General features: G+C 40.1%; 1 protein-coding gene and 1 long non-coding RNA gene across 2 annotated transcripts; one reads left to right on the forward strand and one right to left on the reverse strand.

Moving 5' to 3' along the window:
- Nucleotides 1–9,771: 9,771 nt before the first annotated feature.
- LOC307267300 (neoverrucotoxin subunit alpha-like) lies at nt 9,772–19,525 on the reverse strand (the record flags this gene model as incomplete). The annotated part of the gene is made up of 3 exons (XM_080049586.1): nt 19,437–19,525; nt 12,260–12,359; nt 9,772–11,213 (listed from the first exon to the last, which is right to left on the reverse strand). Exons 2-3 carry the CDS (start codon nt 12,348–12,350, stop codon nt 9,772–9,774), a joined length of 1,533 nt encoding a protein of 510 aa, XP_079905712.1. The 5' UTR covers nt 12,351–12,359; nt 19,437–19,525.
- On the forward strand, nt 14,539–16,273 carry LOC307266735. Its single transcript, XR_013845380.1, has 3 exons — nt 14,539–14,830; nt 15,810–15,902; nt 15,994–16,273. It is a non-coding gene; the product is annotated as an uncharacterized lncRNA (long non-coding RNA).
- Nucleotides 19,526–25,163: the final 5,638 nt, after the last annotated feature.

Genomic DNA, 25,163 nt, shown 5'->3' on the forward strand with positions numbered 1-25,163 from the left:
ACACTGAAAAAAACGATTCTGAGATTAAGTAAATGTTACACAATTTTCACCTGTAATATTAACAATGAAATATTTGTTTGTATCTCTACAAAAACAAATCTAGTTCTGGACTTAATCTGCATTTGTTAGTATTATAACACATTGTGCATTTCCTCCACAACAAGATACATGTACGTAATCCCAACCAATGTTTTTATGTAAACCCACACAACGAGCACTTATCTTGTTGTGCTTACACCATTTACACTCTTTGAACTGTGAAGTGGGAGGATTCAATCTGCTCTCAAATCAAGCTCTTATTCGGACATTTTGTCAGTTGGCTGAACATGGACTCGACGGAAGTTTAAGGTAAGAATAAAGTTTGCAGAGCAATGTTAATATGTATATCATGTGTATTTCTAGTATGGTTTGGCTGGTTACATTTATTTTTTAAATGGGATAAATTACAACTGTTTGGGTAAAAAGTCCATTAGGCCTATTGCCTGCATTTTAAGCCAGTTTAGCCTTTGCCACTATTGTTTAGCCTTTAGCTTTATTTTAGCCAGTCATGTTATCTGAATGTATGGAGTTGGTTTAGCCTGCTGTGATATCCTTTATAGGTCAATGGCGATATCTTAGCGGTGCAAATTTAGCCTGTGGCTCAATATTTTTTCTGCCTCCTTAGTGTAGCACACCGTTAGCTTAGCTGCGCTTTACATTTTATGATTTCAGTTTGCATTTCTGCTTGAATTGGCTCATAGTTTTTTTGTTTGCTCATGCGTTTACAATACACCAGACCCACACTGCTGTTTAAACCCACATACACACGATGAATGGTGTTTTATTATCTATCTCAGTATTCAAACGGCAATGCTAAAAAACGTTAAAACATAAGGCGGCAAACGTTAGGGACGTCGTCACTGGTATTCACGCACAACTACAGTGCAGAAAGCGGGATTCTGTTCTCCGTTTGTTTTCTGAGACAGGCAAGTTAGCAAAGAAAAGGGGGAGTTTCTGATGTTATTAACTGTAAGGACTAGCTGTGGAGATCGCTATACAGGTAAAGCACAGACTGTAAACCAAGGCATTTTTAATTTAATCTGTGTTCTTTGTCTTTGGCTAGACAGGACTCAACACGCTAAACGTTGAACCCGTTTCATAACACTTTCATATGATATGACTACCTCGTAGGCCACATAATTAATAAAACGGTATAGTTATGCGTCTTTTTTCCCGTTGTATAACCAATACACGGGGCTTCTCTATGAGAGGAGTTATTGTCGGGCCGTTTGAACACCTCGATAATAGCCTACATTGTCAACTGAAATAATGGATCTGGCCATTTTTAACCATACGCACTAATGTATTGAGGTAAACTGTGCAGTCCGGGCTACATGCTGCTGTCTCAGTCTTTCTGTCCGACATCTAGCTAACTAACTAGCTGTCACACTGTCTCGCTTTGTGTACAGTGGCTGTGTACAGTCGGCCAACGGCGGGCCGTGAAGTAGTGTCGTTATAAACAGTATTTTATGACAGTTGAGTCTACGGGAACTTACAAACAACACGGCATATATCCTTGCATTAGAATCCTTTTGAAGCTTCTTATTGCCCTCTGGCTGCGCGTGCAACCAGTTTGGTTTGTGATCAGGAAACCCGTCAACAATTGATTTGCGAAAATTGAGGTATGACCTGTGTCACTCAGTAATGCGGACTATTGTTTAATAGAAGAAAATGAGTATTGTTTTGATGCTTTATTGAAGCCAGCGACGCCAATACAGTGTTTTTATATCCTTTACATCCCTATAAGAAGCTTTTATGTCTGAGCCTTTTTTTTTATATATAAATGCGAAAATACTATCAAAAAATAGTGCTGGCTTTTCATCATGTTTTTAAGAATAAAATGTATCATAAATCAGACAATGAACAACATATGAACATATACTTCTCTAATGCCCTTCAGAAGAGAGCTAAGAATGATTATGGAACGTTTAGTTTAGATGCAAGTGATTCAGAAGTTGATTTATGTTACATTTTCTTCTTAAAAACATGTTGAAAAGTCACACACACACATACACCTAAGTATTCCTTCTACTTCTTAATGAACTATTTTACACTCTCTTGTCTGCAGGTCACCTTGTTACAATCGGTCACACCTAGACCAGTCAAGGTGAGAAGGTTGTATGAGAATTTAAATAATTAAACAAGAATGACAAAAATACAAATACCACTAAGTAGAAATAGGATTGGAAATGTTAAGGATTGAAAATGTTACTGTGTGTGTGTGTGTGTGTGTGTGTGTGTGTGTGTGTGTGTGTGTGTGTGTGTGTGTGTGTGTGTGTGTGTGTGTGTGTGTGTGTGTGTGTGTGTGTGTGTGTGTGTGGGGTTGCAGTGAGGATCTACACGAAACAACAAAGACAACGGTTCGACAACAAGACGCTGACCTCACTGGTCATTCCTGAGATCACGGTAATAATGACATAACAAAGCAAACACTCAATGTAGAATGTTCACAACTGAAAAAAATACTTTGGCTATTTAAAAAAAAGAAATGGTATATTAAAAAATTCCTACAATAACGTCATGAAAATATACTGGGTTATATGCACATTAACAGTTTGTGTCTGTATACAGCACTAACTGAAGTCAACTTGATTTTACTAAGTAAAGTCAACTTAGATTTACTAAGTAGACTTTACTTGCTAAAATTTGTATTCCTTGCCTTTAAAAAATTATGTAGTTCATACAAATAGTATTCTTGTGAGGTCTACATAATAATTTGATGCAAAAAGCTGCATTGATTTTTTTAAGTAGATCGAGCAACATATTTTTATATTGTATATCTTACTTTGAAAATAAGTAAACATTTAAATACTTACCTTTATGGTTGTCTGCTTAATCATACAGTTAAGTGGTGATAATGTGATTCTCTCTCGAACGATTCCGAATCGATTCAGATAAGTTAATAATCGGAATACATTTTAATTATTATTATTAATTTTTTTCGTATAGTACTTCCTGCACCACTGCGCATGCACACCACACACGTGCGAGTTTTTAACAGAAGTGGGGACAAAAGGGCTGAGAGCAGCAAATGACATAGAAAATATACCATCTACCATTGTGTCCTTGAGCAAGACACTCAACCCCAAACTGCTCCAGGGGGCGCTGTACTATGGCTGACCCTGCGCTCTGACCCCCTCTGGATTGTAGGTAACTTCAGGGGAGATATGCAAAAAGACAAATTTCAATGTAATCAACCATTGATTAATAAAGTAACTTAACTTAATGATGCAGATGTTGTGGCTTCAGTGGCACGCCTTACTGATGCCCAGTTATTAAATACACCCAAAAACTATGTAAAATACCTTGTTAATAGAGGTTATGACAGCCATCTTTTATTGAACATCACACAAACAAATACAATGTGTACTGGCAGCAATTTCAAACTGTCAAAACCACTTATGGTGAGCGGCCAAGAGGTGGAGGAAGTGAGCTATTTTACATACCTGGGGAAAGTCCCAGACTCACCCTGCGTTCCAATCCCCATACTTCCCTGCTATTTATTATGCCAGACAAGATTTAGTATATCCTAATACATGCACGTCAATCGTAGTATGCTGAAAATACACGAATGCCCCACTAGCTCCAATAACATTTTGGAGTATGAGTCTCTATTCTTGACATTTCTCAACATAATGAAAAAAAAATCTTCCTTATCTGATTTTTTTTTCTCTCCTGTGGCCCTTAAACTCTCCTGTACTTTAGTATGTAGTGTAGTACACAGAAAAAGTATGTGATTTGGAACACAGGGATCATCTTCATTAACCATGAGGAACAAATAATGAACAAAAGAGCAAAACAAACAGTATTCCTGCCCCGAACACTAAGGAAAACTGAGGTCAGCAAAATGCTCTTCAAACAAAGTCTATAGATCCATAACTGGGTGTTTACTTAATATTAACACTGTATCATGGTTTAAGTGTCAAAAAGCAGTACAATTATTCTATTGTGTTTTTATATAAATGTTATAATGTGTCCTTCGTTTGAAGTGACATGTTCTGCACATGTAAGCCAAGAACAAATGGCTCTTGCATGCAGAAGTTAGACAATTGAGTAGTTTCTTCTTCCAAAAAAAATCATGCGACAGTTTTACAAATATTACTTTTCTCTGCATTATTTGCTATTGGTATCAAGGAAAGCTACATAATGTCTTCTTAGGATTAGAGAGAGATATATCTTTTTAGTCTTTTTTTGCATTTAAAATATATACTGACGTGTCTTAATTAATATGTCTTATAACCTTTGGTTCAACTTTTGAATCTACAGGAAATAACAAGAAGCACACAGTGGTCAACTCTGGTCACTCAACTTTATTGAATATTCTGCCATAGAAGAGAGTTAACATGTCCAACAGGTGTTACAGTGTCACTGTGTCAGTTCTATAAACATCAGCATTTTGCTTTACATCTCAAATAATGGTGTTAACATCAATTCTCTCATCAGAACAGTAAATGATTATTTAGTCATTAATAAGTCATTAACTGAACCCTGGGTCAGGGTTAAGGTATAGACTGAAAATAAAAACAAAATGATTATTCTGATATTATATTAGGATAACTGTTACATAACATAAAATAAAAGGATCAAATTCAAAATAAACCAAAAATTCCCCAAACCACCAATTAAACATGATCAATTCAACGAAACAAGTTATGCAATACAACTCGTATGCATAGGCTATGATTAACTACTGTATTCCAACCAACTAGTGTTGACAAAGCAAGATTATATTAATATAGGCTCTTATCCTGTAAGTATCAGGAATTAGAATAAAAAGCACGATTAGTACCATTTTCTTTTTACAGGTAAATCCCATTGAGACCGGAGACTCTTTTGCAAGGGAGACCTGTTCCCATTTACATGTTACCATTTACACACACGTTATACACCAATAGCAAGCTAACTATTCAGAGCAATTTAGGGTTCAGTGTCTTGCTCAAGGACACTTCAGAATGTGGCGTGGAGACGGGGGATCGAACCACCGACTCTGTAGTTGAGGGTTGACCGCCCAAACCAAGTCCGCCACAGCCGCGTCATTAAAGTTTAAACTGAATGTGTACATGTGTAGTCAGTTTAAGAAGTCTGTGCAAAGAATCAACACAAAGTGAAAAACAGAAAGTTACATTTAGAGTCACTTTATCACACGCTCCACACCAATCATCCTGGTCCCTCTGGGTTCCAATGCATTTCTCAAATTTGTCAAGGGGGCGTGTTCAAGTTGAAATGGGTTTTACATATTAAAACGTTAAAGGTGAACACATAACCCAATCAACAGGACAAAGAATGTATATAAATATGTCTCTGTCTTTGCTCTTATCCAGCCAGATTCAAGAGTTTTTCCTGCATAGAGAAATCTTTGGCGCCCCCCGAAGAGGATTTATCCAGCACCAAAGGAAAATCACCAAAATGATGACAATAGGGAATTAATTAAGTCATCAAACCAAATGGGTTTCTAGATCAGCCCAATTTAAGTTATGCTTCTTGTAGGGCTGGGTGATTCATTGAATTTCATTTTCAATTACTCAATCATGAAATTATAACATTTTCATATTTACAGGTTCTTTATTCTGATTATGCGGAGAGTCAGTGAGCTACACGATAACGCAGCGAGTGAACTGCTGAAAGAAATGCTCTTTATCTGGACTCCCCTCTCCTAACCCCACACCCCTCTTAAAATCCGCAAACTTGTCGCAAATGTGTTGCACATACATGCGACCCCTGAAAAGTCGTCCCACTTACTGACCTCCCAAAGCCCCATTCTGAGCCAACCCTGGATTCAGTAAGACATAACAGCCATCTGGGGAAACACAGAGGCCTGGGTAAACAGGCTCAGTGAACTTGTGGCGGAAGGTGAATAAGTGACTCAGTGTGTTTGAGGAGACACTGTAGAAGGACAGAGTGCCAGCAGGCCAGTCCAGAAACACCCCAACTCTGGTGAAGTCAGTAGTGGGCAAAGAAGCGTTCCACACGCTGGCACCATTATAATATGCATACATTCTTTCATCGGGTAAACGCTTCTGAAAATCCCAGGAATTGTTATGTCCTCCAAACATGCTTATATCCCCTTTTCTTTCAACTCCCTTATATGCAACAACTATGTCAACCAGTTCCGTGTCATTATTGCTCATCTCAACCTCCCAGTAATCGCGCCCGTTTAAGCCCTCTTTGCACAACACCTGATTATAGGTCTCAAACCTCTCTGGGTTATCAGGGAGATCTTTCTGCTCTTCTCCACATGTTGCCTTTTTGTTTCCCTCAGACAGATGGAGCTCGTTGTTTGCAGTGTCTGGGTCCAGGGTCAGATCACAGGCATCTGATGAAGAGAACAAAACAAAAATATATCATAAGTCATTCTGATGGTCAAACAGGTTTCTGAAGGAAATTAATAAATACATTGTAGCTTTGAGTGACAAGAAACATGGAAGATGACTTACACATGATCAAATCCCTTCGGTCCGTGATATCCTCCACTTTAGGGGGGTTAAGCTTTGAATAATCCTGTGAGGACTGGGGGGAGGGTTTGGGACACAGGTGCGGACCAAAGGGTGTCTTAAAGTTATCCCCGGAGGGATAACCACTAAATCGCTAACGCGAAGAAGGGGAGGGGGAGAAAACAAAAAGCACAAGGCTAGAAAGGGCCACACAGGCTACCTTTTAATATAGAAAAACTAAAGCACAAACTAAACCACCGCTGCCAAGCAGCTAAACGGAAACACACAAGTAAAACAGAAGACTAGAAAAACTTAACACAGAGAGCACTTTGAAACAACCTCTCACTACCTCTTAAGGTGAGATAATGAGCAGCACAGAGCACTGGGATCTCAGGGCATATATCATCTCCTCACACCTGGGTCCAATCAGCCAATCAGTGCCACACACCAGATTGCAGTGAGGGAATCAGTCACCATTCTCACGGAGAACCTTCCGTTTCCTCACAGGACCACCCCTCTAAGGAACGGCACCTGACGTTCCAACAGGACCCCCCACCCACCCCGGGTGGAGGCCTCCCTGGAGGGGCTAGTGGATCGGAACAGACTGGCTGGAGGCGGGAAACATGAAACACGGGGTGAATCCTCATGGACCGAGGAAGCAAGAGGCGAACATTGACGGGGTTTATCCTTCGAATGATCCTGAAGGGACCAACGAAACGTGGCGGCAATTGGCGAGACTCTACCCGCAGTGGGAGATCCCTTGTGGAGAGCCACACCCTCTGACCCACCCGATAGTTTGGGGCTGGGCGGCAATGTTGTTGTGACGTCTTGTTTCGGGCGCAAATTTTGCAATCTGCCACAAACTCGCTCACATCTCTACCCATCCGGGGCCACCAGAATCTCCGTTTGAGAAAACCAATAGTGCGACGAACACCAGGGTGATTTGTGAGGTGTGTGGAGTGGCCCCACTCAAGCACTTGTGATCGCACTCGTGCCGGAACATACCGACAGCCTTGGGGCCCCCCTCCTGGGTCCGGCTCCTGCTGTTGAGCCCCCTGAACCACTGTGTCAATCTCCCCAGTCAGTGGGGCACAGATGTGGGTAAGGGGCACAATGGGCTCTGGAGAACTGTCACTATCTGAACACTGGAATCGTAGAGATAAGGCATTTAGCCTCTGATTTTTTGAACGTGGACGGCCCTTATGTTTACTAATGACTTCACTAAGTTCAGCGCACCCTGCAGGAACCCCATTTGCAAGAAGAGACACAGAGGGCGAAGAATCAGAGGGAGTCAAGGTCTCAATAACCCCGAGAGTCAGGTGGTCACTGGGGGTAGCACAGGGAAGGCCTACTGAACTGTGAGATTTTGAGACAGAGGCACTCGTGGCAGGAGGGGGCTCACATCCAACAGGTTGGCGTTGAACAGAGTCTGATTCCATCATGTGAGATGCACAGTTTGGACCCCAGCTCATCACCCTCCCAGTCCTCCAATTGATGTGAGGGTTGTGTTCCTTGAGCCATGGGTGTCCCAGAATGAGGGGTAACTGAGGTGTATCAATAAGAAAAAACTTAATCTCTTCCGTGTGATTGCCGATGCGAATGAAAATCGGGCAGGTGACCCTCTCAACCCTACCCCTACCCAATGGTTGCCCATCCACTGCATTAATTGCGAGTGGACAAGGAAGATCATAAATGGGTAAATTGAGCTTTCGGGCCAGGGTTGAGTCCATAAAACTACCTGCTGCTCCTGAATCAACAAATGCAGAGAAGGCGCGCCAGTGTCCATCCCATAATAACTCAAAGGGCAAAGGGGTGCAACTACTGACCACGGGAGGGGAATTATTACGACTCTGCAAGACCTCCCCAAGGTCTGACACGCCTACCCTGATTCCCTGCTTATTGTGTTTCTGCGTTGAGGGGCACTGGCGAATGAAGTGACCCACACTCCCACAGTATAGACACACGCCACTGCTCATACGCCTCCGTCTTTCCACGGGAGTAAGCCGTGCGAGTCCTATTTGCATGGGTTCCTGATCATCATTGTTAAGGGACCCTTCAGGCAGGGTAGGTCTTTCACAAGGGATGCTAAACTCCTCAGACATCTGGTGGGTGTACGCTTGTTTTCTCTCTCTATTGCGCTCACGAATTCTGTTGTCAATTCTAATAGCCAATGAGATTAAATCCTCAAGTGAATCTGGAACCTCACGGGAAGCGAGCTCATCCTGAACTCTCTCAGACAAGGCATGACTAAAAGTGGTCACTAGAGCCTCCCTGTTCCAACCTGACTGCGTAGCTAAAGTCCGGAATTTAATTGAAAATTCTGCAACGCTTGCAGAGCCCTGACGTAACCTAAGGAGGCGTTTGGCTGCTTCGTGGCCACTAACGTCGTGGTCGAACACGCGCCTCATCTCCGCCATGAAGAGGGGCGCGTCAGCGCAGACTGGAGTCTGCCTATCCCACAAGGCTGTAGCCCATGAAAGGGCCTTTTCCGAAAGAAGGGATATTATATATGCGACCCGGGCTCGGTCGGTGCTAAACATAGAGGGTCGTAACTCAAAAACTAAACAGCATTGGGTTATAAATCCCTTACACCTCCCTGGATGCCCGTCATAGCGGGCTGGGGTTGCCAGCTTGGTCTCCTGGCCTACAAAAGGGTCATGGGGTGGAACTGGAGGTGCTTGTGCTTGGGTAGGGGTTGGCCCAGGTGGCTGTAAACGGGCCAGTATCTCCCGAAGCATGCAGTCCTGCGAGGCCTGTTGCTCTACAATGGCACGTAGGGTTTGGTCGTGTGAGCCCAACATGGCTCCTTGAGCAGAAATTGCCTGCCTATGGACCTCTAAACTGTCAGCACTAGTGGGGTCCGCTGTGCCCTGCATTGGGCTGCTCATTCTGTGAGGACTGGGGGGAGGGTTTGGGACACAGGTGCGGACCAAAGGGTGTCTTAAAGTTATCCCCGGAGGGATAACCACTAAATCGCTAACGCGAAGAAGGGGAGGGGGAGAAAACAAAAAGCACAAGGCTAGAAAGGGCCACACAGGCTACCTTTTAATATAGAAAAACTAAAGCACAAACTAAACCACCGCTGCCAAGCAGCTAAACGGAAACACACAAGTAAAACAGAAGACTAGAAAAACTTAACACAGAGAGCACTTTGAAACAACCTCTCACTACCTCTTAAGGTGAGATAATGAGCAGCACAGAGCACTGGGATCTCAGGGCATATATCATCTCCTCACACCTGGGTCCAATCAGCCAATCAGTGCCACACACCAGATTGCAGTGAGGGAATCAGTCACCATTCTCACGGAGAACCTTCCGTTTCCTCACAATCCTCAGTGACCAGATTGCCGTTCTTGTAATGGTAGATGGTGGCTCCTTTGTACTTGTCATTTGGAAGAGATGCTGCGAGGAAACGGAATCGTTTGTCGTTCTTCAGAACTTCGGCAAGGTCTTGGAAACCTTTGGCTTTTTCTCTCATTTTGGCTACCACTTCAGCTGAGTAGTACCACTGGTCTTCATTGGGACTTTCTACTTGAACTGAATCTTCAGATGAATCCAAGTATTTGGCCATCTCATCAAGGTAGGGGTCGTCACCCCCCAGGGAGGTGAAAACGAAGCACAGAGCATCTTCTACATCTGGAGCAAGAACCTCTCTGTCCAACTCTGACTGATTTTGGACAAACTTCATTCCCTTCATGGTATCTGCACAGGCCCTGATGACATTGATCTCTCTCTCCTTATGATCCAACCACTCACTAAGTTTGTCATGACTGAATGGAGACTTTTCTCTGTCTACAAATAACTTTTTAACTGAGCTCTCATCTTTGTTTTTGCCTGCACGGAGTGATGGCAGTTCCACTGCGATGGTCTTCTTGAGGTCAGATCCATAGTAATTACAGTATTCTTGGAATCTCTTTAACTGGTGTCTAACGTGTGGGAAATTCCCTACCACTCTGTCTTCCAGAGCATCGTTGCATCTCATTTCTATTTCCCTCAAATCTTCTAGAGCATCTCCAACTTTCCTCAGTGATCCAGGGCTTATCTCTCCTTTCAACCCAGCAGCTTCTGGGTGAAAATGTGTCAGTGGCATCAGCCAAACCACCACTGGCACAGTGTTCTCTCCCTTTTCACCCAGCAATGTGGGAAGTTCTGTGTAGGTCTTCACTGCCTCTTTAAATGTTGCAGGGTTTCTCTTAAGAACAAAGTCTCCGTAGAATGTGCAGGAAAATGTTTTAGTCAGGTCTTTTTCGTCCTTAGTCAGCTCGACGTCAACCTGCCCCTCAATACTTAATGAGGGGATCTTTTTGATCACAGCTTTCATGCTCCCACTAATCTTCTGAACACTGCTGGACTCTACCTTCTCACTGTCAAACACAAAGATACCACTTGCCCCATAAAGGATGCCTGTGACTACATGAGTTGCAGAGCCCTGCTTAATGAATTCCTTCTGTTTGTCATCAACTGTTGGGTTAGTCAATGACAACTGTTTGAAGTTGGTGGTAGCTTTGTACTGACACGTCACCCTACTCTGATTGTGGGATTTCTTGTTATCATTCAGATACTTGGCAGATCCTTCAACTTGAATCAGTCCACCCATGAAACTGGCTTTCAGAGAAGCATTAACATTGAGCAAGGAGGACTTGGATTCAAAGGACTCAGATGCCGTGATCTTGAATGTACTGCTGGGCTGAACCTTTTCAACTGTCTTCTCTTGTAGAGTTTTTTCATCCCACAATGTAAAACCTAAAGACAATGAGAAGTAAGATTAATCTGATGATGCATGAAAATGATGTTGAGAATATTAAGTAAGGAAAGGTCAAGTCTTAATTTGTGAAATGTCTCCTTATTTACACTTATAATTCTGAAATGTTGCATTGCAGAGGAAAACATTTACCGTGTCATTTTCCTACTTGACTGGATATGCCTATTCATTTAGTGAGGTCAGCAGTATTCATGGAAATGCAATTAGGTCAAGGTGAAAATGTATCAAAAGCTAGACAATGCTGTTAGTAAATATTATGTTTTGCCTGGTGGTTGCGCAACAGCAAACCTTATACAGTAGTTACCAAAATGGGTTCCTCATTTTAGCATCATGAATGTTCACAGAAAAATTAACAATCATAAAATGAAAAAAAGGCTGTTTTATTCTTTATATTTTGTTAAAACTTTGGACACATAAAAGTTGTAAAAATAAAAGTATGATTTTAACTCTGGGTATTTCCAACACCTAGTTTTGGGGGTTTAAAAAAAATACAAATGTATGCATAATTAGATATATATTGCCAGATTAGCAATAAAAATATTGTTTTAATGTAAGTAATCAACTGGCAAAGTTTCATGGTGATATCTATCATTTAAAATATTTTACCCTAATCACCTGCAGTGTCTCGTCTCCATTACAGTAGCCTACACTGTAACCACTAAAAAGCTACCAATACAAAAGGTATAAAAACCTCTCCTAGGGATGTAAGGGATATAAAAAAAAGATCACAACTAAAATTGCCCACCCAGATGGTAACGATATCTGGTCTGGCCCATGGACTATATAAAGTAAGAAATGTATTCACTAAAAGTTGAGGAAGGCAAAATTGTCGGCTGAAACATTGTGTCTGCTCTGCATATTAAAGTATTGTTTGGAGCATATAGCATATAACTTTACTTTCTTTGAACTTGGAAATGGTCAGAAGTACATTGCAGTAAAATAGTGTTAACTGCTCTATGAGATGGCTTCAAATGTCCTGTTAGCAGAGATTTAACCGGAGGATATATTTATATAAGTCAACACTTACCTGGCATCAGTAAATGTTTCCGAGCATCATAGAACATTCCCAGGGTGAAAGGTTGGCCGAGGGCAGCAATCTTTATGTTTTCCGAGTCCATTTCTCCGACCTGTTGAGGCATGTGAACCAAATGGCAACACAGTCTTTAATATGTGAATGGTTAAAATAGCTGAAGATTTGAAGGGGGTATGAAGGTCCAAAAAACGTACGGAAGAAGTGGAATAACTAGAGAATGCATTTCCTGCTGAAAATGCATTTGAATGCTGAAACAGTTTACGCTAAACTGGATATGTTCATATTTAAGTCAGGAAGTCAAAGATTATAACACTGGGACTCAACTCTAACAGGGGTGGGTGTGTGTGTGTGTGTGTGTGTGTGTGTGTGTGTGTGTGTGTGTGTGTGTGTGTGTGTGTGTGTGTGTGTGGTGTATACAGTGTATATATATATATATAAAAAAAAAATATATATATATATATATATATATATATATATATATATATATATATATATATATATATATATATATATATATATATATATATATACATATATACATATATAATATGTGTGTGTGTGTGTGTGTGTGTGTGTGTGTGTATATATATATCAGTGATTATTGAGAACCGGGACAAAAGGCTGGGACAAAATGTAACTGCTGTTATCTTTAAAAATAAAAATATTTAAAATTGTAGATGTTATTAGGGATTAAGAATAGAATGTCTGGAGCACAATTATCCCCTTAAATTTAATTTAATTATGTCAAATTTATGACACTTGTTATCTTCTCATGACGTCAAAAACAGTGTGTCCACAGAGAAGATTTCAATCTTTCATATGCAATAAAACCTATTAAAAATGTACTTTAATGATTAAAAAGAGCTTTTTCCATCAAAGGCAACACTAAATAATCTCTCATATCAATAAAAAAAATCTACAACACATTCATGTTGTATAAGGTTTCTAACTCGTTAATAGATCATTAGTAAACTCTTAATTAATGATTTATTAATGATTTGTTAAGTGTTTGTTAGCAGTTTGTTAAGGATTTATAACAATGCCTTACAGACAGTTAATAGACCATTAATACACTTTTAGTTAATTGGTTATAAATGACAGTTAACCGTCTGTTAAGGATTTATAACTGTGCTTTATAGCATCGCAAAGGGCCATTGTCGTGATGTATGGACATTAAATGTCCCTCTGAAATTCTGTTTATCCAGTGTTTACCACAAAAAGTTCCCAAACCTCATAGGTTTGTATGTTGTTGTATACTTTTGTATACTACTGTTATGCCATGTGATGGCTCAGTATGTGTGTTTCTATAGATTAAACACAATGTTCAACATTTCATCTGTGGTGTTTCTTTGGTAAAAAACAGTACACAGAACAGCCTATGGGTGGAACAAGGTTGAGGTACAAAAATTTGATATTTTAAATATCATGTCAAATTTCTGTACCTTGAACTTGTTTCACCCATGTGCAGTTTTACAAAGTTTCACTGGTATTAGTAAGTCAAGTCAAGTCAAATTTATTTATAAAGCACATTTACAAACAGCGGGTACTGCCCCAAAGTGCTGTACAGGTTAAATAATAATAAAATAATCCACATTTATTACAAATAAGAAACCAAAAGAAAACACATAAGAAAATACTCAGCTCAGCTGGTTCCGAAGGCCAGTGCAAAGAAATGTGTCTTCAGCAGACATTTAAAATTTTCCAAAGAAGTGGCATATCTGATATGTAAAGGAAGAGAATTCCACAACTTGGGTCCAGCTACAGCGAAGGCTCTATCTCCCCTGCTCTTAGTAGAAGGTTAACACTCTATTAACAACTGATCTGTAAAGTGTGAATTAATATATTAGTTAAAGTGCGTATTGGAAGTTAAAAATATTCCTAGATGTATACATAATCTATTATGGACATCCCCATTGAAAAATAATATGCAGGATTTTTTTTGTTTTTCAAAACATAAGAATGTTGATGCCGAGATCAAAGTGGCTGTTTTGAGCTAAGCTCCTACAAAGTTCTTTTTTTTAACCCCCTACGTCAAACGCGTCATATTATGTAGCAAGGGGACGCTGACCGAACGGGAATGCATCTACGTGCAGGCAGTAGTAGGTCGTAGTGAATTGAAGATGTGTCACTTAGTGTGCTCGTATTTTTTCTGTAGTTTTACATTGCATTGTATTTTACATTACAGTAAAGGAGAAGTATAGTGTACTCCAGCCTTAGAATAAATGTAATCCACGGTTTCTGTGACAGAAAATAAGCGGTGCTAGCTAGCTAGCTTTGAGCCTTGGTATGTTTACACGTGAAGAGACGGAACTACATCTCTGGCGCCGCCGCCTCCCTCACGAAACACACGGTGGTTTCCCGATCATTTTAGACAGGAGGCTTATGTGTGGGTGACACGGTAAAGTTCAGGATAACAACACCAGGGCCTGCGGTGGTTTAATAAACAGCTGAGCTGCTTCATCGTCCGGAGCTGCGGCCGACGCTGGACCGATGGTCACGGACACGGACACAGACCTACTAGGACACGGGGCCGTCAAATATTTAAACCCACGGAAACTATGAACTGTAAGTCTTGTTAGCGAATGTTTTTAAACTCCCATGTAGGCATAATAATTTCAATGATGAAAAGCAACGTGTGGTCATTTATTGTTAAGCAGCATACTAGCTAACCCACTAGCTAACAGGTCAAAACGGCTAATGTTGGTTGGCATCCTTTTTTGTAAGATGGGCCATTTTATAAGGCATAATGCAATATTTTACATGATTATAATTAACAGTTAACCTCAAATACGAAGGCTGACCAATGACTCCTTCCGTTAATCAGTTTAAACAATACTGGCGCTAGCCGGGGACATTGAGTCAGCAAAATATATTGATATAGGCTACTCGTGATGCTAAAATAAAAATCAGACACGCTGTGGCTGTATGTCTACTTTGCTGGGACATTAGCACCATCATATCATACTAGTTTTACATCAGGATGTAATGTTAGCATGTGTTGACCCTATAAAGCATTTGCTGCCTTTGTAGTGGCTAATCAAGATCCAAATAAATAAATGTGAGCACGTATTCCCCCTGCACGCAACATACATGTTGACATGTTTCTGAAGACAGACCCATAGATAAGCTGCCCATGATGCAGATGAGAAAACTATGTTATAAACATGTGTTAAATTGTGCAGCAGCTCCATCATGTAGGCCTAATAATCATTTATATCTGCTCGTTGAGCCCGAAAAAACATCTACAAAGCGTTTTCAAATGACTAACAAGAGGATAACCCCCATGAAGAGAATTAAATACATGGCTGTTATAATACTGCATTCGTGTTTAACTTTGTGATCTGAATCAACCCAAACCTACATGTATTGTATTTTCATACTCTGGCATTTTATTAGCTAATGTTAATTTTCTTCCACATTATGGCAGCGTTGTCTCAGCACTTCACACAGTAAATTAGGGTTTAAAATGTTTACATGCTGTATGTACTTGTCTGGGATAACTTATATGTTCAACTTCTGATCTACACAATTTGCTTTTCCACAGACTCAACTTGGCTGTCCTGCATTTCAAACATTATGGCAGATGAGAGGAAGCTATAATGTGACACTGCCACCCTGTCAAGCCATCGCAGCTACAGTGAGCTGCTTCAATCAGTCCCTAAATATTATCCATCATGTTTATACTATAATATCACTAAACGGATTCTTACATAATGTCCGTCCCCTAGCACCTTGGCCCTGGGGGACTCTCTGAGAGGGACAGACTCCACATAACTAAAGACTCTAGGAGAGAGCAGAGCTGGTTCTTCACTGCACCGTGCACCTGCTGCCTTTCCAGAACCTGTGAGAAGATCTCTGAAGATGGAGCAGCCTGGGACTCGCCTGGCAGTCACAGCTTCACACAACTCAAGCACACAATTTGGTTTCCCGTTTTCAGATAGTGATTATTATAAGTCTAGACAAAGTCAGATCAGTACTCAATTCATAATCTTGTTGATTACAGTCAAATAGGTGACGTTTGTTTGTTAGACATCTCAAAAAGCTAAGATAGATTTTGACTAAATTTGGTAAAGAATTGAGCCACAGACCAAGGATACGGTTACTTGTTTAGTTTTGTGTTTTGTAATAAAGTCTTGTTCTGGAAACACCTGAGGATTGGGGGTAGTTTTATCTAGAGCCAGATACAAAATTTAACATTTTCTCTTAATAAAATATGAGGATTAAACAGCTATACTGGGAGGTATGCTATTATGAGTGCATTCTCATTTTAAATTGGTTAATCTTCCATTTTGACCATATATACGTTAAACCAAACATATATTTTAAAAAGCTGTATACATTTGTGATTTATTGGTAAGCTCTTACTTTACATGTTTACTTATCGTGCTTTGATGTAATAACTGTAATTCATAAATATAAAATACATTAAACATTTGTATAGGTACATGACATTTATTAGTCTTGCTTTTGCAGCATGAAGACCCTTATAATTTATAAAGCATGTGTTCAAAATATATACGTTTTAAACTGCATAAAATGTTATATGGTGTGACACTTTGTGGTTGTGATTAATTTATCAATGAAATGATTAATATGAAGCTTTGTATATACCCGGTTCTTCTGGACACAATATAAGGTAAGCTGTATAGCAGAAGTGCCTGGGGATAGGCACACAATATCCACTGTTAAGCCTGATAATCTATATATCATTTACAAGTAGTGATCACATGGAAAATGGAAAAACAGAAGTATTCCAATTCAATTGTAATGTATCCTTTCTGCTGTTCTGCATCTAGAAATATTGATTTTCAATCATACACATGTTGGTCTACTAAAATACTTGCTCACAAGTTTAAATTGATCAATCCAACCAACATAATATTTAGAAGACTGTTCTAAATGTTAAGTTGGTCGGATTTATCAATACTCTGCATCAAGATGTACTTCATTTACTTTACTTTGGCCCTCAGGCTTATATTCTAATTGTAGAAAAAAATCGGACAATTCCTGTGGACACATTAGCTGCAAGGTGTGGAATAATTAATTGGAGAAAGTAGTTTCTGTTATGGGTTATACTGATTGACATACTCGTGTCTGCTGGCCTGCAGAGGGCCATGCTCCTGTCTGAAGCTCAGGTATGCTATCTGGAGCACTAAGGGGCTCAAAAGTAAACCTGATACTGAGTCAAGTATGTTATGTCTGGTCTGGGGTTTAGCGTCTCCACCAGAGCCCAGAAGGTATCCACGTCCCTGCAGCACATGCTCTGCTCAGCTGAGCTCATTGGCTTTCCCACACAGGCACCTATCAAACAAAAGGTGTATGAGGTAAATGTCGTAATTTCTGTTTTAGCTCGCTCGCTTGCTCCAGTAGCGATGCAAGAGGTAATGTGGAGTTACGTCATGCAGCTTCATAACCTTATACTTGTAAAGTGATTGACTGTTAAGTGTTGAAATATGGACAGCATTCTGTCATAAGCTAACATTAACTCTAGCTAATGCCAGTCACTCTCCAGACCGAAACTCCACTGATTTTCCTCTCACCATAACTCAATCTCCCTCCTATTACCATTGTTTCGCACCAAGCTAGTCTATGGATTAGTATGTTCGTCGACCCCTTGCTACGTCACATTCGAAAACTGTTTTTGAGGTGCGGTAGTAAAATTGTATCACAAAAACGGCTCCAGAGGCCACTTCTAGTATAGATTTATAAAACCAAATATTAAAATAGTATACTAGAATGTTTGTCCTATATGATTCTTCACTGCAGCATCTAACTTCCAATACGCACTTTAACTACTTCACCGGTGGGAATATGAAGGTGTATTGAATTCTGAGATCCTATGTAGTATAAATGTGCATTTTTTTTTTTAAATCGGTTCATCCTAGCCTGAGAAAAGGCAGAAAGAGTGTTTTTTTTAACCCTATATTTCTCTTTCTCGTGACATCACAGAAAGAGAAATATAGGGTTAAAAAAAACTTACTTTGTAAATATTACTGTGATGTCACAGTAAAAGACATCACAGTAATATTTACAAAGTACTTTTTTTTTAACCAGTTTATATTACATACAGAGATATGATTTAGTCACGAGAAAGAGAAATATAGGGTTAATAGAACACTCTTTCTGCCTGTTTCTCAGGCTAGGATGAACCAATTTCTATACTCTAATATATATATATTCTAATCTATACTACATAGGATCTCAGAATTCAATACACCTTCATATTCCAACTGGTGAAGTAGGCCTTTAAGTATTAGTTAATAGTTTATATATGTTATTGGGACGTTATTCTAAAGTTGCAACTATTCCTCATTTACAAACAATTAATAAATGAGGAATAGTTGCAACTTTAACCGAAAAACGTACTTTGTAAATATTACTGTGATGTCTTTTACTGTGACATCACAGTAATATTTACAAAGTACGTTTTTTTTTAACCCTATATTTCTGTTTCTGTGATGTCACGAGAAAGAGAAATATAGGGTTAAAAAAACACTCTTTCTGCCTTTTCTCAGGCTAGGATGAACCAATTTCAATTTTAATAAATGAGGAATAGTTGCAACTTTAGAATAACGTCCCGATAACACATTTAAACAATTAACTGATACTTAATAAGTCATTAGTAAGTAATTCACTACTAGCTTGAAAATTATCTATCGGCTATCTATAAAGCACAGTTATAAATCCTTAACAAACGGTTAACTGTCATTTAACAAGTCATTTATAACCAATTAACTAAAAGTTTATTAATGGTCTATTAACTGTCTGTAAGGCATTGTTATAAGTCCTTAACAAACTGCTAACAAACACTTAACAAATCATTAATACATCATTAATTAAGAGTTTACTAATGATCTATTAACGAGTTACAACGGATAGTTATTATAAAGTGTTACCGACACTTTTTGTCACCACCGTCAGACATTTCATTAAAATGTAATAAAATCAGGCAATATGAGGGGCAGCTGTCTCCGTGAAGGACCTAGTGTCACAAGCTATCTGTGCAGAGTACATTAGAGTCAGACAGGCTCTGATTAGTGTTGTAGTTTTAGAATATTTACAAATCTTGAAAGTCCTGCGTCACAACCATGATATGTCAACACCGACTTACAATTTCTGAAGAAGTTATATGAAATGTTTCGATATTCTGTCTTCCCAAGTTTGTCCTCACCTGGTGAAGTTTTGTAGATCAGCTGATCAGCTTGATTGAGAGGTGTCTTGACTTCCAACCGGAGCAGTGAGTCTGATACTCTGCGATCCTCCCAGATTATTTATACCTTGTCAGATACTGCTTTTCTAGTCACTCCTATTCCTGAGAAAAAGATGCTTGGATAACTTCCAGTTTAAAAAAAACGTACATGTTGAGGAAGGGCAAGACAAATGTTATTACAAAGCACCGTTCTGCTCCACAATTTTTTCCACTGAAAAATGTTCCAACGCTATGACCACAACCGCCAGACACACCTGTATGACACTAAGGCATTTCTTTCTTTCTTCCTACCCCACACTTTTCTCACGCAATTTAGGCTCGAGCAAGCGAGTGAGTTTGTTAACCCAGTGTTGCAACTATCAAAACCCAAGTCAAGGCCCAGCTGTGGGGTAAACTGAGACAGACCAGAGAAATCAAGGGGGTAAACTGATCCACTTACTTTTTCCACTCTGAAACTACCATAACAACACATATTGTAACAGTTAGACTCCTGAAAGCTAGCCACACATTCCAGAACTATAATGTCGGACTAGTACAATAATGATGGGGTTTGGTCAATTAAGCAAAGCAAATTTTCTAAACACTTGAAAGTAACTCTGAACAAAATCAAATACAACATATTATAATTCAAAAGGTTTTAATACGATTCAAATGAAAGATAAAACCAGTTAGATTAGAACACAGCCTGGGGGTCAGAACACAGGACCCTTAGAGCCAGCTAGTGTCTGGGGGTCAAAGCATAGGAAAATCAGAACCAGCGAGAACAGCCTGGGACTCAGAACACAGGAGAAGACCCAACTGGATTATAACATCAGCCTGTCATACTCTACAACTAGGCCTACTCTACATTCTAGCCCTGAAGGTTACAGGGAAGGATGAGAAGGTGCTCTTTCCGTGTGGTTTTCCCAGGTCGTCTTCCTGGTGTATTTCCTTGGCATGATGGCTTTTCTACAATGTGTATGACATTAATATAAAACATATGTTATGTAATATTACATTAAAATAAATGTAAGACTAAACTTAACTTGTGCCTCATGGTGGGGGGAAGTGAGAAAGTGGCTCACTTTCCCCCACAGCATTTGGCTCACTTTCCCCCACCACCACAATTTGAGAAAAAACTACCTCTCTTAGCATTTCAGGCTAATCTTTAGCTAATATCATCACATGGTTTTTATATGTTGGTAGTTCATCAACACGTATGATAGAAGTTTTTCTACGTGAATACATTTGCTTTGGCACAACAGTTGATTAAGTTGACAGCAAGAAAATTTACTTTTACATGCAAAATACCTATTTTGGTTAAAAAAAACATGCTTACCACAGCACCATGAGGTCCTCTCTTTCAGGGCCATGGGGAAATGAGAGGGGCTTGAAAACATATATCTCACATGACCAAAAATGTTTTCCGTTGCCTAGATACAGGGGGTGGCTCACATTACCCGATGCCTCAGATTCCCCCGTTCTCCCCTATATATTTTCCTCATCCACCAATCGAGTTCATTTGAAACGAGGAGTCGATTACTAACGCCCATCCCTAGTAGCTACAGAACATATACTGTGCTGTGTAATAGCAGGGTCGAAAAATGGGGAAAAAGTTGCGGCCTATAGTCCGAAAAGTACGGTAACTGATAAAAGGCCTGAATATGACCACACCATTTTTATTGAATAAATACTTGGATCCTTTCAGTATTTAAATAAACTACAAGACAGGTGTTGTCCATGAGATAAAACAGTAACACAATATAGTTTACAGATAGAACTTCACTCTCTTTAGTCCAGGAAGTTTATTAATAATTCAAACAGTTGTTAATAGATGGATCAGTATGTAAAGACACTATTTAGCTTTTTTCACAATATATTTATTGTAGTTTTTTCTTTTTTTCACAACACACACCAACAAACAAGCACCTGCACCATCACAACTTTCAAACAATCAGACAAAAAACAATCAAAAAACAAAACATATATAAATAAAATGAAAGAAAATATATCAAATGTAAATGAGATTAAATTCAATCACTTATGGTCAAGTTTTGAATTGCTGAATATATTTCCTACATTGTGTTGTTACTATGAATATGGGGCAGTTTTCACAAAACCATCCTTCTCCAAATGATGTCTGATTGACAACTTGGTCTTGACCTGGGTTTTGATAGTTGCAACACTGGGTTATCAAACTCACTCGCTTGCTCAAGTTTAACATTGCGTGAGAAAAGTGTGGGGTAGGAAGAAAGAAAGAAATGCCTAAGTGTCATCAAGGTGTGTCTGGCAGTTGTGGGGATTAGCGTTGGAACATTTTTCAGTGGAAAAAATACTGACATGTTGTCAGAGGCAGGGCAAGTCAAATGTTATTACAAAGCACCGTTCTGCTCCAATTGTGAACTTGGCCTTGACTTTGGTTTTGATAGTTGCAACACTTCGTTCACAAACTCAATCGCTTGCTCAAGCTTAACATTGCACCAAGAAAACTAGCATGTTCACTTGAAGATTAAACCCGTCCAGTACGTGTGTCCCATGGCGAGGCCATTATCTTTGTATCGTGTGTGTGTGTGTGTGTGTGTGTGTGTGTGTGTGTGTGTGTGTGTGTGTGTGTGTGTGTGTGTGTGTGTGTGTGTGTGTGTGTGTGTGTGTGTGTGTGTGTGTGTGTGTGTGTGTGTGTGTGTGTGTGTGTGTGTGTGTGTGTGAAATATGGTTAAACATACTGGACGTCCTCTCCGAAGCAGCCACTCCTTTGATTTGTATGTCTGATGATACACACAAATTGTTACTATATACAAACATTTACTTTTATTAAATACAGTTTTTTCCGATCGCTAAAGCACAGTGGGCACAACTGAAACCACATGTGCAAAACTCTTAACACAGTGTTCATCACTAAAACCCATCTGTGCAATTCAGTTAATTTCACCTCCAAAAATCACTCACAGCAACAAAACTCTTCATACATGTCTCAAAACAAGCTCACAGGTGCAAAACACTGGCAACATGTTACAATGAAAAATACACATTGACACACACACAACACACAGACCTAAAAAACACTAACAACAAGCAGCAAAATATAAAAGATGAACTTTTGATATTTAAAGTAAAATCTTTGAAGTTTAAATGATCCGAGTGATTTCACATACACATGTAAAACAATATTTCATGAGAAAATAAGATGAAATTTGATGACTGTAGTGTACCATATGACAAGAATGAATGACAAACACAGCAATTTGGTGCTATACAGTATCTTTTATTTTTTACTAAAAAAATAAAACTTTGCAACAAAAACTCCTGTAGTTTCAGGGCTGTAAAAATCAAACAAAAAAACTTAAATTGTGTCACTTTCAAAGTATCTAATCCTGCCTATCTTCCTCATTGGGCCACATGTTTTCATCAACGTCGCAGCGTATATTCTCCCTTGCAAGACACCGAGGGAAATATCGACGGGCATGCCTTATCCACCCCTGGCAGTCCTCGGGAGACGTTTGCCCACAGGCGGCATTCATGGCCTCTAGCAAGGTCATTTGGTCGTGTGGCAGGTGGTCATAGACCTTCCACCTCCAAGCAGAGAAGAATTCCTCTATGGGGTTGAGGAAAGGGGAGTATGGGGGCAGGTAGAGGTTTGTCATCCTTGGATGTGCAGCAAACCACTCTCTCACTGCGATAGCGTGGTGGAAAGCTACATTGTCCCATACCACAACAAAAACAGGAGCATTCCTTCTTCTGCCTGCTGGCACAAGCTGATCGTGTAGCTCATCTAGGAAGGCAATGAGCCTGGCTGTATTATAGGGGCCAATCAGGGGTTTGTGGAGCAGCACACCCTCAGTAGAAATAGCTGCGCACATTGTGATGTTGGCCCCTCGCTGGCCAGGGACATTCACCGTTGCTCTTCGCCCAATGACGTTTCTTCCCCTGCCGCGCGTTTTTGCTAGGTTGAAACCAGCCTCATCCACAAAAATGAATGAATGGGCTGTCTGCCTGTCGTCAATCTCCATTGCACTCTGAAATACAGTAAATACACCATTTTACAGTTACAGTATTGTACAGTTAGATTTACCTGTATTCACATTACAGTACAGTTCATAGCTGCATATATACCATTTAGACATCTTACCTGGACATATTGGTGCCTGAGCAATTTCACCCGGTCACTGTTTCGCTCAAAGAGCACTGTATACAGCTGCTTCATTCGTACCTGATGTTTCTTTAGGATTCTGGCAATTGTAGTAGTGCTGACTGAATTGATATCTACAAAGATCTCATCGTCTGCCAGCACTCTCTCTTTAATTTCCCGCAGTTTTATAGCATTGTTTGGGGATATACAAGACCACAACCCCCCTAGCAGGAGAATAGTTACAAAGAGCCAAGCATTAATTCTCAAGTCGCCAAAGAACAAAGGCAGCAGCTTTGCGACCATAGTGAGAACATCTAATGAAGAAGACAGCACTGTACCTTTGAATACTCCAGGTTGGACCTTTAAGCAACAGCCACAATGTATTAACACTGCTTCTTCATGCAATTTCTGCAAAGCCAAACATGCACTCATCGACTGCCCAAAGTTTAAAGCCCATCCACGCAAAGAAAAGGTTGACTTCCTGAAAATAAATGGCTATTGTTTTGGATGTCTGCTAAGGGGTCATATGAGCAAGAACTGCAGGAGACGGCTGACATGTGACAGGTGTCAAAAGACTCACCCAACTATACTACATATAGAATACATCGAAAACGCAAACAACATCAGCCATCAGCCTACCTCCAGCCCAGCTGAAAGATCAGTCAACAGTGCCCTTGTATCAGCAGGTGAAGCAACTGGGGCCGGTAGGGACCTTGCACTTGCCATTGTTCCTGTCAAAATCAAGGTTGATAAAGGTAACAAGTTAATCTCTACCTACGCTTTCCTTGACCCTGGCAGCTCAGCGTCATTCTGCACCGAGAATCTAATGAGGCAGCTGAGTCCAAAGGCACGCAGAACAACGATTCTCCTAAGAACCATGGGTCAGGAAAGGCTCCAAAGAAAATATACCCACCAAAAAAGATCTCGAAAAATGGCCTTACTTGAGCCGGATACAGCTGGACGAGATTGATGCAGATATCGAACTGCTGATTGGAATCGATGTTCCTAAGGCAATGGAACCCTGGGAAATAATAAATAGCAAAGGCAATGGACCATATGCAGTCAAGACACTGTTTGGATGGGTGGTAAATGGTCCACTCTCTTCTTGTCCTGCTGTGGAACCTGGACCCAGTGTGGTGACAGCCAATCGGATATCGGTCTCCAATCTCAAGGATCTTCTCCTTACGCAGTACAACCATGACTTCTGCGAAAAGGAGTATGATGAAAAGGAAGAAACATCAGATGAGGATAAAAGGTTCATGACAATGGCACGTAATTCCTTTGTTCTCAAGAATGGACACTACCAGCTGCCTTTACCCTTTCGCGACACAGACACAGTTATGCCAGACAACTATGCAGTGGCCCAACAACGCACTCTAATGAATCAATGTTCTACCGAGTGCAAGTCCAAGAACATCACAGGGACTTCCTCAGATTTCTATGGTGGCCAGGAGGAGACACCAACAAACCCTTGGAGTCCTACAGGATGAATGTCCACCTTTTTGGTGCTGTGTCTTCCCCTAGCATTGCTAATTTCGCTTTGAGGCAAACTGCAGAAGACAACAGCCACAGGTACGACAAAG

Source organism: Ammodytes marinus (genome assembly GCF_949987685.1).
Source record: "Ammodytes marinus genome assembly, chromosome: 20".
NCBI classification, from domain to species: domain Eukaryota; kingdom Metazoa; phylum Chordata; class Actinopteri; order Uranoscopiformes; family Ammodytidae; genus Ammodytes; species Ammodytes marinus.